The sequence below is a fragment of the Athene cunicularia genome (genome assembly GCF_003259725.1).
Source record: "Athene cunicularia isolate RWA chromosome 13 unlocalized genomic scaffold, athCun1 chr13_part1, whole genome shotgun sequence".
NCBI lineage: Eukaryota > Metazoa > Chordata > Aves > Strigiformes > Strigidae > Athene > Athene cunicularia.
Window position 1 is genome coordinate 11879627 of NW_020799117.1, and position 15692 is coordinate 11895318.

At 56.6% G+C, this 15692-nt stretch overlaps 1 protein-coding gene across 10 annotated transcripts in view; it reads left to right on the forward strand.

The window, feature by feature from the left end:
* The window catches only part of ABLIM3 (actin binding LIM protein family member 3), a 55274-nt gene that overhangs the window by 20632 nt on the left and 18950 nt on the right, over nt 1–15692 (forward strand). For 9 of the 10 annotated variants that reach the window (XM_026858179.1, XM_026858182.1, XM_026858181.1 and 6 more), the window contains exons 2-4: nt 10880–11020; nt 13486–13669; nt 14080–14192. In XM_026858179.1, the coding sequence (XP_026713980.1) occupies nt 10880–11020; nt 13486–13669; nt 14080–14192 (438 nt within the window). The remainder of the gene's footprint in view (nt 1–10879; nt 11021–13485; nt 13670–14079; nt 14193–15692) is intronic. The other variant, XM_026858180.1, reaches the window with a different exon arrangement.

Below are 15692 nucleotides of genomic sequence, written 5' to 3' on the forward strand. Positions count from 1 at the left end.
TCCTCTGAATTGAGAGGCAGTCCCTCAAAAGAGACCTGTTTTGGCTTTCTGGGCCTAGATCCAGCATCTTAGCAGCTTCACAAGCGAAGAGCTGATGTGCGTGTGTGCAGTCATCTGCTTCGGGTGTCCGAGTGCGTGTGTTCCCCACAGTGTTGAGGTACCTCTGTCATCTGCTGGGGCGAGGGAAGATATAGAAGAGCTCTGGGCAGTGCATGTGCTTTGGATTCGGCCCCTGGGGCTGCCCCTTGGTGCCCTGCCCGGCTGCTGGCTCTGCACCAGCTCAGTGGTGATCCCGGCACAGCTTGGCTGGTTCCCAGACCGTGGGTGGCACTTGGGCTGCTGTGGGAGCTGCAGGGTGCTTTGGGGTTTCTGAATCAAGCCTTTCTCAGCTCTGCACATCTTGTGAGGAGCGGCTTGTGCCACCAAAGCCATCAGGCACCCAAGCTTGCGGTGAAAGTGCCTTGTGCAGGGATCTCAGTGTGGCTGTGGGGAGCCAGTGGAACTGGGATCTGGTCCACCTGTGCTGCAGCGATGCCCTGGAGGCTTGCTTACGGGACCAGAGCAGCTCTGATCTGGTGCCCTCCACCCCTACTGCACCTTTCCTGGTCCTTGCCTGGCCAGGCAGCTCTTGCAGGGGTGAGAGACCCAGCAGAGCTGGCAGCACAAGTCACCTTGTAGCCATTGGGGGATGGAGAAGTGTATCCCACTCTCAGCACTGCTAGTCCCATGTTGTTAGGGGGGACTTCATAGCACTGCAGTGGATCTGGATAGCATTTGGATAGCCAAATGCTGGGGAGCTGCATCAGCAAGGAGCAGTTCTGCTCAACCCAAAAGTGTGCTTGGGACTGCCATGGTCCTCACTGGTGCCCTGCTGAACCCAGGCTCCAGCAACCAAGAGCCTCAGGTGCTTCCAGATGCTGCATCAAGGGCTGGCGATGTGGATGGCTGTCATTCCCCAGCTTCATTATCAGGGCAGCTCCCCCGTCACTGGGCTGTTTTGTGATTCCTTCATGAGTCTGACCTCGTGTCAGAGCAGGGCATGAGCTGCAGGTCTGTGACTAGCTAATGTCCTTGCAAAGATTTTAAGAGGAAGAAGGAAGGTAGCCGCCTGGCTTAGAGGTGTGGAGCATCCTTGCCTGGGAATGGGGCAGAGGGGGGCTGCTCACAGCTGTGCTGCCAGAGCCACCCTGGCGCAGGACCCAGCACCAGCCCACTGGCACCTGGGGACTGCCATGCTGTCCTCTCCTGCTTGGCTTAACTCCCAGCTCACTACAGCTCCTGCCGTGGGTAGCCATGCATTTGAGCCATTATTAATTAAAATGCAATCTATGCTTTCTCTTCCTCTCCCCAAGACACCAAGAACTGCTAAAATATTCTCAGGGATAATAGGAAGGGGAATGAAATAGTTACGGTGAAATTTGAGCTCTGCCTCTTGGAGATTTATTGCCATTCCTAGAGCCTGCAATTCCCCATTGAGTACTACATCTCCAGCCCCACGCTCGGTGGAAATACCATGCCTGCCTGGGAGACTGGGCATGCCGTGTAAGATCTACAGGCAGCTGTGGCACGCTCAGCCTGCATGCAGATATGGTACACCAGGTGCTGGGGGGATCTCTCTTCTGTGATGATCAGAGGGCTGAACTCCTTGTCTCTGACCTGCGAGGTTATCTGCAGTACTCGGTGTCAGTTCTGGGATGCAACCCAGGGCACTGATGGGACAGACACTCTGGATGTGATACTGCAGGTTAGGATGAGAACAATATTCCTTGTGGAGATCAGCTCCCATGCAAGTGAGGTGCTGGGAGCAGAGGTGGGCAGCAGCCAGGATTTTGCTTGCAGCTCTGAGCACTGTGCCTGGGAGTGTGACTGTGGGAGGAGCAGCCCCTGCCCTGCCTGTGGGGAGGGGGCTGCTGGATGCACAGCCTTCCTTCTCCCACATCACCCAGTTCTTCTATTCCTCCTGTAAATTACTGCAGGGGAGGGCATGCACAAGATGGGAAGCAGCTGGCCTAGTGCAGTGGGGCTGAGCATCCCACAGACCCTTCTTGGAGGGGATGAAATGGGAGGAAGTGCCTGATGCTGTCTAGTAATCATTGCAAAAAATCCCCAACTGGTTGCATTCCAGTTCGGAGGCAGCTCGGGCCTGGTGTGGGCAGGCAGGCTGCCACCCTCCCTTGGGGGTCCTGCTCACACCCAGCTTGGGGGTCTGTGGAGCCCAGGGCTCTGATGGAAGGGGCTTCCATGATGTCTGCAGACAGGCAAATGTGCTAGCACCAGGCGTCCCGGCTGCAATTGCAGTTCAAGGAGATCTTGTTGCCATGACAAGCTGCACAAGTATTATCTGGGAAAAAAAAGACCCTGGCAGAGCTTGTTGGAGATGGGAGAAAAGCAGCCAACACAGAGGGTATATACATACCACGCAAGCCATGCACATGTGTTCAACTGCACACGTTAAACTCCTCCCAACATGCATTATTGTCCAGTGTTACACCCCCAAGACCTTGCTCCAGCTCCCTCCCAAGCTCTGTGCCCCCCAAGCTCCCACGCACAGGGGGGCACAGCCATGCTCCTCGGCCCCTCACGTTCCTCCAGTCACAACACAGTGATCCCAGCAGGGCCCTTGCAGGATAGAGAAGGTGTTAGTGAAGCTCTGGAGAGATGCTGGCCCCATGCCACAGCGCTTGCCAGGCGGTGGAGGCTCATGCCCACCAAGCCCTCAGCTTCTTCATCTATTTAGTAGCAGGGGCTCGTGATTGACAATTAAACTTTAAAAGGGTGGTTCTGCACTGGGAAGCGAATGCTGTTAAAAACCCCAGTGCCTCTGAGCAGATGCTGCTACTGGGGTGAGAGCATCAGTAGCGAGGGGTGCAGCCCAGCTTCGGGCATCCGCCCCATGGCACAGGTCAGTGTGGGGCTGGGGATGTGCTTTAGCCTGTGGCAGGGTGCTTGTCCTCCTTTGCCTGGTGAGTGGCAAAAGGACCTCCTTCCCTGGACAACAGCTCATGCCTCAGTGGTGCTCTGGGTGAGACTGGCACTGCAGCCCTGCGAGTGAGGATGCCAGGCATAGGCTTGTTCCCCGTGGGGCTCCCTGGCTGCTGCCGGGCTGGTGGTAGGGGGCTGTTGGGACAATATGCTCCCTGGCTCACCAGCTCTGGGCAGCCCAGGGAATAGCTGTCAGGCTGAGGAAGCTTGTGAGCACTACACAAGACTTTCTGTTGTCATGTTGCTCTGCACTGAGGTCTTCAAATTTCCCTGAAGCTGCAAGAACTAGAAGAGTAACTTTTTCTTGAGAATCTGGAAAAGTCGCTATCCCAGCAATCAGTGCTTTCAACAAACCAGGGATGTTCTGGGGCCCCTCTCCGAGCACCCCCCCCAGCCCTGCTGGCAGTGGAGCTGGGGGTGGGTGGTGGCAGGGGGGTTCCCCAGGGGGTTGCAGGTTTCTGCAGGGGAGGAGGTAAAATCAGCTGCAGCCCCAGCTGGCAGTGGGGTCTTTGGATTTCCCCGGCACATTACGGTGCTGCCTGTGCTGGGGAAGTAAACATCCTGCAGGCAGGCACGGGCAGCTGCCGGCAGCAGGGTCAGTGTGGAGAGACAATCGCTGGCTTCCTCAGCACTTGAATTTGGAGAATAATTTCCATGAATGAAGCCAGAAACAAACTTTGTTGTGTGTGTGTGTTGTATTCACTGCTCCATCCTTTTTTCCTTTTTCCTTCTATCCTCCTTCTTTTTCTCTGTCTCTCTACCCTTCTCATTTGTCTTCTCTGACTGTTTTTGACCTCCCTCTCTCTCTTTTGGAAAGGTAGCAGCGTGTCCCTCCCACAAACTAGCTCCCACCCCAGCATGTGGTTCTGCCATCCCCTTACTGTTAGCACGAGGCTTTGGCATCCATTTGGGCACCTTCCCATGTCACTGATCAGCCACAGAGGCTGCCACCACTTGTGTCTGTGTGACAGTGACAATTTGCTGCCTTCTCATTTGCTGCTTCCTCCGAGCTTCAGCTCCACATAAGCTCTGGGGAACTCCCCCAGTACTGGGGAACACCCACCACCCACCCCAGCACTGTCTGCTTTGCTTCCCATTGTGGTGCTGCGAATTTGGGGAGCAGAGCAAGAGGAGAGATTGGTTCTGCCCACTCCACCCCTCTATGTGCTGCTACCAGCTCTCTGGGCTCTGCCGACACCCCTGGCCCCCATCCTTCTCTCCTGCCATCCTGCCGAGGCAGGTGGGAGCCTTCAAGCATCCCAAGATTCAAATCTGCAGTGAGCACCAGGGTTGGGGGCTGGAGCGGGACCAGAGCTTGCATTTGAGCTCATTAGGAGTTGTTGCAGTGGTTTTGCCTGCCTGCCAGCCCTCCCCGGAGAGGCAGTGGAGTGGGGAGATGAAGACGGGCTGGGTGGTGGCATATGGGGTACTGCTGGGTGGCACCTCTGCCTTGCACCCTTGAGCTACCTCCACAAGAGAGGACTTGCACAAAGCTTAGCTGCCGTTATCCTCTGTGATATCCTGCCACCCTCAGACACGTCCTCCCTGTGATACCCGGCTAAAGGGGACTCCCTCCCTCCCCCATGCAATGCTGGAGCTGGTCCAGTGTCCCTGTCGCAGCACCATCCTACTGCCGGCAGCCATGTGCCCTCACCCACGCTGGCATCTGCCACTCCAGCACCACTGGCCGCCATCCTCACAGCACCCACGTCTTGTTTATGTCCCATGTCACGCCAAGGAAGGTGACGTGGTGTGGGAGTGACAGAAGTGGGGGGGCAAGCGGACAGCATGAGGCAGGTGGAAGTAGTAATTGGTTATGATCTAATTAGGGAAGTCTAGGGCTAGATTAGGAGCTGTGACATGGGAGGGTTTTTAGCCGTAAGCCGCAGATGACTGCCTGTGAGCTGAGAGAGGCGAGGTGAGGCTGGCATGGACTTGTTGAGTATTCGTAATCCTGCCTACATGATGCTCAGTGGCACCTAACAGGACTGTTCTCTGATGGCTTGGAAATACCTCAGTGCATGGTCCACATAAGGTGGGTGGTCCCCATTGCTCCCAGCCCACTGCCCCACTCCCTGCCCGCACCCATCACAGCCCACTCCTGCACCGCACACATGGGGACAGTGACGGATGTGATGGAAACACTGGGAGAAGCAGCTGGAGCCACTCTAGGCTCAAACTATCCCACAGCAGATCCATGGTACCTGCCCCTGGCCCGGGCATTTATCAGGACCACCTGGCCTGCCCCAGCTTAAAAATGTAAATAATAAGTATGGAATCATGTGACATTTCTGGATTTTACTTAAGGGAAAGACCAGAAGAGAAGTTATTTTGACCAAAGGTAAATACATAATTTTCTCCTTGATCAGAGTGACTTAGCTGTATAAGCTCAATGGAAAGCAGTGGCCAAGCTGCCTGAGCACTGAGGTGGCCATGCAGATGTCACAGCAGGTGCCAGATTTGCCACTGGAGGTTGAGCATGTTGGCCCCTTCCTTTATTTCAGGGGTAATTCAGCTGATCTTTCAACTGGGCCGCCAGCACCGACATGGCAGGGTGCATGTGCCCACATTGTGCTCCTTACCCAGCTCTCACTGCCGACAGCCCTCAGCACCTTTCCCCAGTGTCACTTTCTCAGCAGGGAGCTGGGGCAAGTCAGTGGCCACGGTGGATGGAGCAGGCTTGTTCCCACATGCCGGGGCCAGAGGCAGCCCCACAGGACAGCCAGCTGCAGCTCTCCTCATGCCTGCCCACAGCACTAGCATCATTTGGCTCCAAGCCCGTCTTTCCCTTCCTCTCCAAGGTGTTTTTATTGCTGCGGCTGAGCTCTTTGGCCACAGCAGGACAGCAGGTAGGAGCCCTCAGCCCTGCTGCTGATGAGAAACCCATATCCCACAGCTGCTGGAGCTCCCACCCTTCCTCCCTGGCTGCCCTTGGGGCGCAGCACAGCTCCTGCCGGGAGGGGAAATCCTCCCCTCGGCCTCACCTCTCAGTGCTCAGAACTGGCCAGGTCACCCTGTGTCTATGCTGTGGCAAGAGAAGTTGGGGTGCAGGCTCCTGGAGCACCACCTCTTTCTCCCCACATCCTAGCTGGAGTTTCTTTTGTGCCCCCTCACTCTCCACTCCCAGCCCGGCACATCGTGTCCCATCATCACCAGTGCTTCACCCCAGCCTCTCCCTCAGCCTCCAGTGCTTCCAGCAAAATTCCTTTCTGGCCAGTCATTGCCGCCCCTCGACCTCGACGCCTCCAGGGCCGGCGTGCTGGCGGGGCCAGGCTTCCTCTTCCTGAGCCGCCCCAGCCCCCACCATGCTCCCAGCCCCCTTCTCGCCTTTGCCCAGGGCCGTGGCATGGGAACACGAGGGCGTGGGGTCTGCCAGCCGAGCCCACCGAGGGCTTCAGGTGCCCAGTGGGGGTGTCCAACTTCCCTCACCCTCCCCAGGGGAGCTGCATCCAACACACACCCTGTGCCATTCTGGTCCCATCAGCCCCGGTGGGTTTCTGTAAGGAGATTTGCTGGTTTACAGCCCCAGTTAGCACGGGGAGTGTGCAGGGATGGCTGTGGTGAATCGCTCAGGGCGAGGCAGCAGGGAGGAGTGGGATGCAGCAGCTGCTGGAAGGGGGCTCAGCCCTATGGAGGTGTGAGGACTCCTGACAGCATCATCTGCCCTGGCATGCTGCTGTTATTCTCCCTTATCTCCTGGCATCCACCCCAATTTGGGTCTTACCTGGGCACACACCCAGCACCCCCTGGAGCTGGACCCCATGCTGACACCCACAGTACCCAGCAGGGACCCCTTGCTTGCACCTCGCTGCACATGCCAGTACTCAGCCCCAGCAGTGCTCCCTGGCACCCATCTGCCTCAGCCACCCGCAGTGACACCACCTCTTGTTATTAATTAAAGGATGAATGCTTTGCTTTTCCACAGTGCCCTTCACCTGTGGCTCTCCAAACATTGTGCAAATATTAATTACTGGTAATTAATTAAATGAGGCATCCCCATCCCCCTGTGGAGATGCTGTCTCATAAACATGCTGATAGCAAACATGGGCATCAGGGCAGGCTCACTAAGCTGGGTGGGAGCTTCCAATTACCTGTTGCTAATGATGCAAACTTCACCTGCAGCAGTTTCTACCTAATTGACCTTCCTGGAGGGCCAGTGGGCTGGGAGGGGAAGATAGGTGGGAAACCAGCAGAACCTGGTCTGATCCCAGTAAGGGATGATGGATGGATCCTTGTAAATGCTCCTTGGTGTCCTGTTTCTTGCAGTTTGTGCTACTGGAAACTTAGTACTGGTCTACTGTTGGTGGGCTATATGGGACTGCCTGGGTAGGAGGTGGGGGACCCATGCAGCTGGTGGAACTTGCTTTGTGTCACCCTTTCAGCCCTGCAGCACCTTGCAGGGATGTGCCCTGTTACTTGCATTGGAATTGAGCTGCTATCCCTCCAAAGTAGGTAAGGATCACTTCCAATTCCTCTCCTGAAGGGCTTAGAGCGTTTCAGAGGCAGTGTAAAGGGTTCAGCATTCCTCCTACATGCTGCTCCTCGGTGGAGGGCTGGGACATTGTGCAGGAAGAGGACAGGAAGGCAAACAAGGTTGTTGACCCTTCCAAAGCGGAAGGTGGGTGCTCTGGGAACGAAGGAGGGGGATTGCCTGGGGATGCACAGCAGGAACCTGCAGGTTGCTTGCTGTAGAATGGCTTGGTGGATCTGTTGGGCAAGGTCCCTCCGCCCTCCTGGGTGACAGAGCTCCTCTGTGAAGCCTTGGGTGTTGTTTGGGGCACCTTCTCCTCCCTGCTGACAGGTTACAAGCTCCCTTGTGTATGGCTGCTGCTGTCTGTCCCTAAGACTGCGCAGGGCACCGATCCCTGACCAGAGGTGCCACCTTAATCCGGATCAGTGGGAGATCTGTTGTGTGTCCATGCAGCCCGGTGTGGCAGCTCACTGCCTGGCTGCGGCCACAGCAGCTCCTTAGCCTCTGCAGATCAAGTGCCATGTAGGACATGGGGACAACTCTGCAGGAACCCAGCCCTGGCAGCCTTTTGCACTGCACTGTGGAGCACAAATGCATTAATCACTGAATGAAGCCATCTTAATTTTTTGCTCTACAAGCAAAACCGGTAGCAAACTGGGGTGAGATTAAGGCATTCCTCGGACAGCTCCCACCCCTTCACCCCGACCGCTGTATCTGCCTGCAAGGCCAGTAATGCTATTTACACTATTACTGGATTATTTTGGTGTAATGAGCTTTGCCCTGCTGAGCTGTCCCTCTGCTCAGGGGTGTTGTGATGTGTAATACTTCCTGCGCAAGGCCACGAGGAGGGCAGCTGCCTGCTCAAAAACAAGCAGAGCCCCAGCAAAACAATGCATTAATGTTCCCAGAGCAAAATTCCAGCATGGGCCGGAGGTTAATAACAAATCAGGGAGCTTTTGGCTTAGTGCTGAACAATGCTGGCATGCGGCAGGGCGATGGTGCCCTAAGCTGGGTTCTGACCCATCTCCATGGGTACAAACAGGAGTGATTGTATCAGTTTCATCTCTGCCAGTAGTGTAACACAGCTATAAGGATCATCTTTCCCATCCTGCACTCCTTTTTCTCTGCTTTCCCTCCCATCAGACCTACCAGTGCAGGAGCTTGGTGATGTGTTGCTATGGACACCAAGAAGTTTCCCCTAGAGGCCAGATGCCCGGAATAAGTGATGCCTGCATTTTCTGACATTGATTATTTTTTTCTTCCCCTTTTTTTATTATTAATGATTGTTTAAGTGTTGATTAATTCCCAGCCTTTCACCCCACCTCCCTCCTGCTTTAGTCTGCAAGCTCTGTGGATTACAGTGGCTGTGTCCCAGGGCTTGGCTTCTGTTTTGTTCTCAGCGAGGGTGCGAACATGGGATGCGTGGGAGGAAGTTTCAGTGCTGTAACTCTTGCTCTGCTGGAGACCCTTACAGAAGACATCCCCCATTTATTTTAGCCTCAGGAGATCCTGTTGAGGTCAGGCCTGGGTCCCCGCAGGCTGCTGCAGAGCTCATGGGCACCTGGTCCTGGACTTCTCTTTCCCAGGGCTTGCACCTCCCTGCAAAATGTGCCTGCAAAAGCATGGGTGGGGGTACCCTGTTCCCTTCACAGGTGTCCTTCATCGTATTTGGGACCTCAATGTGATTTAGATCTAGACTAGTTAGTGTCTCTGCTGGTCTGAGCTCCAGGCCGGACTCTAGTCTTTCGGCTCTGCTGTTGGCACTGCAGTGCCCTTTAGTACCTCAGGTGCCTCTGAGAGCTCTTGGCCTGCAAGAGCACGATCAGGAGGATAGTCCCAGCAGCTCTTGGAAGTTTACATCAAGGCTGGAGCCTGAGCTTTGCAGAAAGATGGGGGTACTAATAGCAAAGCACCTCAGCTTTCCTTGCAGCCCTTAGGTCAGACTTGGTGAGGCAGCGAGTCCCTGCAGCTCCGTAGCCCCAGGGGATGGAGCAGTGGTCAGGGAGGGTCAGCCCGTTTCCCAGTGATGAGCAGGGCTGCACGTCCATAGAGTGTGTCTCTGGGCACTTGGCATGTGGGATGGGATTTTACTGTGAGACAGTCTCAATGTCATTTTGACTTTTCTTTCTTTGCCTTTGAAGCCAATAATGGGCTGTTTCTGTTCCCTGTCACATGATCTGCCCCACGGTGAACGAGGAGCTTCTCTGATGAGTGATCTCCTCTGTCCTGTGCCCCTTCATCCCTGCTCTGGAGGGAGTTCACATACCAGGTTTCTATCAGCTGCTTCTCTTGTTCCTGGGAATACAGTTCAGCACTGGGTCAGAAAGTCTCTGGTCCATTGAAATCCTGCCTTTCACTGTTTGAGTTGCCCAAATTGCAACTCCCTCTCTGAAATCTTACAGCAAATAAGTCCTTCTCTGCTGGGCCCCTGCCAGCCAGCCTGGAGATCCTGTGAGCAGCTCATGCACCTGTAGGTGGGCCAGGGAAAGCAGGAGCTGCTGTTTAAAATGTTTTCTCTGTGTCTTTGGGGATTGTGCTGAGACAGCAGAAAGACACCCTGCACCATATGGTTCCTCCCCTGGAGTGTGGGGTGAGGCTGCAGAGTATCAGCCCTTCATGGCGGTCTGCAGAGCTGCTGGAGGGGGATGAAGAGTGGAGATGAGTCCCAGGACCCAGCAGGAGAAGGTTGGCTCTTGCCCTCCCCTCCCCTGCAGCCCTTGGCTCAGCACAGAGCCTGCACACACGTGATGCCACTCTGGAAGGAGCAGCGGAGCTGGGATGCTGCTCCTTGCTGAGGAGGTGAAAATCCCACCAGGGCCAAACACTCAATTGCTGTGATGTTTGAAAGCTCCTTGAAAAATTACTTCTTCATCCAGTTCCTAACCAAACAAGTGGAAGCTCCAAAAAACAACAGTTCCTTCCCATGCTGGTGCCAAATCAGTGTTTGCTGGCGTGTTTCTGAGGTCAGCAGCAAGCTGGGACTGCCCAAGGGCTGAGTGGAGCAGAGCTGTGGGTAGCTGGTCCTTGCGTTGTCCTTCTGCACCTGCTTAGGAGAGCATCTGGGGAGCTCCACAGGGCTTTGGGGAGATAGTGCAGGTGACCTGGTTATCCTTGCAGGCACAGGGCACTTGTGCTGCACAGCGCTTAGGACTGCAGACCTGTGAGCCAAACATGGGTAGTGGCTCTTTTGTGGGGACAGGGAGGTCCCAAATCCAGATAGCGATGTGCACCCAACTCAATCTGTGCACCCAACTCAGAGTCCCTGGGTACTGGCATGGTCTCAACTGTCCTTTGACCTTAGCGATGGCCTGATGTCCAGCTGCTGTGTCGCAGTTGTCAGAGGGCTCTTCTGCAGCTGCCTAGCTGTGAACTGAATGCTAACAGACCCTTCCCCTCTCTTGCTTTTCCCTCCCTCCTTTCTGCCAGCAGTTCCCTATCAGCAAAACCCCTACACCCCTGGGAGCAGCTCCACCGTCATCCAGTGCTACCGCTGCGGGGACACCTGCAAGGGCGAGGTGGTGCGCGTCCAGAACAATCACTTCCACATCCGCTGCTTCACCTGCCAAGGTAGGACGGTGACGCCCAAAGAGCTGGTGGCCAGGTTTCCCATGGCCCTGGGTGCAGTCTGGAAAGGAAGAGGCTGGGGACAGACCTCCCTGTCCCACTGAAATGTGGTGACACGCCCAGGGGTGGCGGCTTCCCGCAGGGGTGGATGTGGGGAGGTAATGGCACAATACAGGCAATGCCCCTGCATGATGCCAGAGCTGGCAGGCTGGGAACAGGGGTGGCTGTAACCTGGGCACTGTCACTACCCTCGAGCTGCCTGAATACCAACAGCCCATGCTGTGCCAGTCCCAAACATACCCGTGGTCCATCTGTGATCTGGGAGGGCCACTGTGCCCTTCAGCCACCTGCCTGCCCCCAAATAGGGAAGGAGGAGGAGATGTCACCAGCCTGGCTGAGAAGCAGCAAGGCGAAGGAGATGCCCAGAGTAGCTGGTGACAGGGCTGGGGGTGGGTGACAGATCGCTGCCACCCATGTGTAGGATTCAACTGAGGTGCGGTGGGATGCCATGTGCTGCAGCTGGAGCTCAGTGGCCGCCAGGAGCTGGCAGAAATAGTAGAGAAAGGTTGTTTGAATCCTCCCTGAGCACAGGAGGAGAGCTCTGGAGCTGTAAAAGCTAACTGCCCAGAGCTGATACTGAAGGGCTCCTCAGCGTGTTTATTAAAGCAGCCACTCCCAACCAGCCCAGTGGCTGCTTCTGTAGGTTATAAAGCATCCCATTACCAGGGCTTTTTTTAAAGGTCTCTGGTCTTCCAAGCTCCCAGCACTGTGTGCTAAGCAGGACATAAATCCCTGTCCCCTTGGCCATGCTTTGCTGCTCCTCCCCAGGGAAGAGAGAGTTTGGCTGGAGAAGACTCTTCCCCTGGGCTGTCACCACCCCTACTAGCCATAGTAGGAGGCTGGGCGACTAGCCCTGTTCCCCATGGCAGTGCCAGATTTCTGGGAGGGGGTGTGAGCCCCAGGTTGCCCTCGAGGCTAACCTACACCTGCGGGACACCGTGCTGAGCGCCCTGCCCCTTCCCAGCTCGGATGTGCGGGATCGAGTGGGAGCTGAGCATCTAGACAAAGAGCCCAGACAGCCATTGGCTTCAAAGGGTCTGGGAGCTGGCAGGGAGAGCTTGGCAGTGCTGGCTGCCTGATTTCCAAGTGAAAGGGAATAAATAATGAGAGGAAATCCTCCTGTCTCACCTTCCCTCACAGCTTTTACCCCCTGTCACTTCTGGTTGGCTGCTGCTGGCTCCCATGCCAGCCCCACTGCTTGTCCCTGACAGGAGCCTGGCACAGCTGGTGCAGCCCCTGGGCATGTGCTATGGGTCCCACAGCAAGCAGGGCCCAGACCTGCCTTAGTTTTTCTTGCTTCTGCTTCCTAATGCTGCCCCAGAGCTGGTGACCTGTCCCTAATCACTGACAAGTAAGCACTGTCAGGCTGTTTCGGAGAGCAGTGGGTGCTGGCCCTGCACCCCCCGGCTGTGTGCCCACAGCTCCAGGGAGCAGCTTTGCCAGGGGATGCTCTGCAGGAGAGGACCTGCATTCTGCCCCTCTGGACCCTGCAGCCAGCAGGTCCTATGCCTGGGGAAACGTGGCTGCTGTGCAGGCTGGCCCACGGGTGCAGGTTAAGTGTGCACGGACAGGACTGAAGGGTAAAGCAGAGACCAAAGTAGGTCGTGCCAACAGGTGTCCAGTTGCTCTGTAGTTCCTCACTCCACCCTGTTGCCTTGCGGGACAGGTGATGAGCATCGTGTGACGGCCCAAAGACGTGGTCCCTGTGCTTCTCCTGAGGTTCCTTTCAGGATCTGATGCTCTCGAGGTCTCTCAGTGGATGGAGAAGTCATAGGAGGGAAATGACACAGAGGGCCAGGGGTTGCCACGTCTCCTTGAATTACTCTGATGGGCTGTGCCCCACCCATGGTTCCCACAGCAGGGAAGGAAGCAAGGTTGGGCTGGAAAAACAAGCAGTGAGAGCACCAACCCATGTGTCCCAGGCCCTGTTCCCATTGGGGCACAGCTTCGTGTCTGGGCTGGGGCGTGGAGATGGCTCATCGTGGCGAAGGCCATACCGCAGGGCACGGAGAAGGCCTCTCCCCAGCTGTCCCTAGGGCATGCCCCGCTCTTTGCCAGTCCTGTTCTCGGCTTCCTGACTCCGTGAGAGTGTCAGATGGAGAGGCTGAGCCCCATCCAGGTGCCGTGGGTCCAGGAGGGGATGCGTGGTGGGTGAGGGCTGCAGGGGTTTGCTCTGGGTGCGGGCAGCCCCGTCCTGCGCCCACCACAGCCCAACACTGACATCTTGTGGTGCTGGGGGAGGCCCCGGCGCCTCCGGTGGGAAGCGAAACCTTCTGAGATACCTGCAGAAAGCTGGGGCTTCAGGGCTGCTCTGGGACTGCTGCTGGAGAGGCAGCAGAGGTGGGCGCGGAGACCCCGGCCAAGCCCTGGGGCTGCCCCCGTGACGCCTGCGTGTCCTCTCCCTGCAGTGTGCGGCTGCGACCTGGCCCAGTCGGGCTTCTTCTTTAAGAACCAAGAGTACATCTGCACCCATGACTACCAGCAGCTCTACGGGACCCGCTGCGACAGCTGTGGGGACTTCATCACCGGAGAGGTCATCTCTGCCCTGGGGAGGACCTACCACCCCAAGTGCTTCGTCTGCAGCACCTGCAGGTGAGCTGAAGCCATCGCCGAGGGTGTGTGACCCCCTGCAGAAGCCCTGTGCAGCCCATGGCTGTGCACCAAGGAGAGGGCTGTTCATCAGCCCGGAGCCCCTTGTTACCCACTCAGCACCACAGCAGGCACCTCCTCTGTGTTTTCTTAAGGAAGTCTCTGAGAGGCAATGAAATGGCTTCAACCCTTCCTTTTGCAGCCTGGAGACCTGCCTTAGTGCCTGCCTCTGTCTTCTTGCCCCAGCACATGTGTGCACTCGCTGTCTCCCCTTGTAGCCCTTGCCTGGAGCCCCTCTGCTCCCCAGCACCACGGGTCCCGCTGGCCCCTGGGGAAGGAGCTCCTGGGCAGCCCGAAACACTGCATGGAGGGGAGGAAGCAGCTCACACCTCCCCACCTCTCCTTGGCCACAGGAAGCCGTTTCCCATCGGAGACAAGGTCACATTCAGTGGGAAGGACTGTGTCTGCCAAAACTGCTCACACTCTCTCATCAGCACCAAACCCATCAAGATCCATGGGCCCAGCCGTAAGTTGAATGCTCTTGTGTCTTGTGTTACGTGATGGCTGCCAGGAGAGGGACCATGTGCCTCTTGACAGTGCTTAGCGGGGTGACAGAATGGGCTTCGGGGCCACTGCAGCGCTGCACAGAGCCATGGGCGTTCACAGAGGTTTCAGAGCAGGAACAGGTCAGGCCCGGGGCCCCACCCAGGATTGCAGGTCACCAGTGGTTTTGGAAACTCTCTTGGCCTGTCTGTGACCTGGGCAGATACCACCACTCTGGCAGGTGCTGTCTGGGGCAGCAGGAAGGTTTTGGAGCTGAGTTTGCTCTGAGACAGTGCCCAGATGTTGCTTTGTGTCTAGCTGCACCAAGGTCTGTGTCCAAGTGCCAGCCTCGAGGCTGCTTGCCTGGCTTTCCTAATGCTGTCATTACTCGCTGCCTCTACAGGTGCGGAAAGGCTTCTTGCACTCATTCTCTTGCACTGATGAACACAAGCTAAAACTCAAGAGCAATGGACGGGCTCTTTTGGGTGTATTTGGTCTTTCTTTTGACCCCAGATTGTTCCTTGGGATACCTTCCATGCCATGCTTTGTCCCTGGCCACTGTGGAGCATCCCATGGGTGCTGTGCTTGGGGGCTGGTAGAGCATTCCTGCGGCATGGAGCTGCTGCACACAGAGCTCACTTCAGCCTGTGTCTGGAGCAAGGGGACTTCAGTGTTAACGTGTGGTCTGTGCTTTGCTGCCTCTCATGTACCCCTTGTTTGATGCTGTCAAGGCCCAGGGTAACTGTCTCAGTGCAGTACATGGGCAGGTGGCAGGGAGAGACTGGAGCTGTGCCACACCATGGTACCCAAACCCTGCCACATCAGCTGGCTGAGCTGGAGTTGGGGGGCAGGTGGGGGCACTTGCTGCTGTGGCTCAGCCACAGTGGAGCATCAGTGCCTGGAGCAGGGTTCTGCAGTCAGCACTGGACGCAGGACCATGCTGTCACCCATGGTCCCTGTCATGCCATCACCACCGTGGCTCTGGTGGTGGCTGCGTTGAGTTACAAGTTGGTGTTGATGGGTCCTTGGGAGCTTCCCCCAAGCTGCCTACCCCAGCTCTCACCATGACCTTGATGGAGTTAGGGGATGTGGAGGACTTTGAATAATACCCAGCCAGAGGACAGGGCTTCCCCTATCTTCTTCCACTGACACCCAGAGGCAGGCTGTGGCCAGCCTGCTGCACCCTGCTGTCTCCTGTAGCAGGGCCAGGGCCACAGGCAGGGGAAGAAGAAGGGCAGCTGCATGCTCTGCCTCTCGCCTGCCTTCCTCTCCCTTCCCTGCCAGCGCTCCTCCCCAGCCTGCAGAGCGGGGTTACCTGAGGGCACCATGCTTTATTCATAGGCAGCTGCAGGGAGCAGCCAGATGTATCCTGCTGCCTGCATGTGGCCCTGGCAGTGCCACCCAGAAGGGATGGTGGGGGGGTGTGCTTGCTGGAGCCCGCGCTGGTGCACTCTGCAGGGAGGACATCCCTAGAAGGATGGTG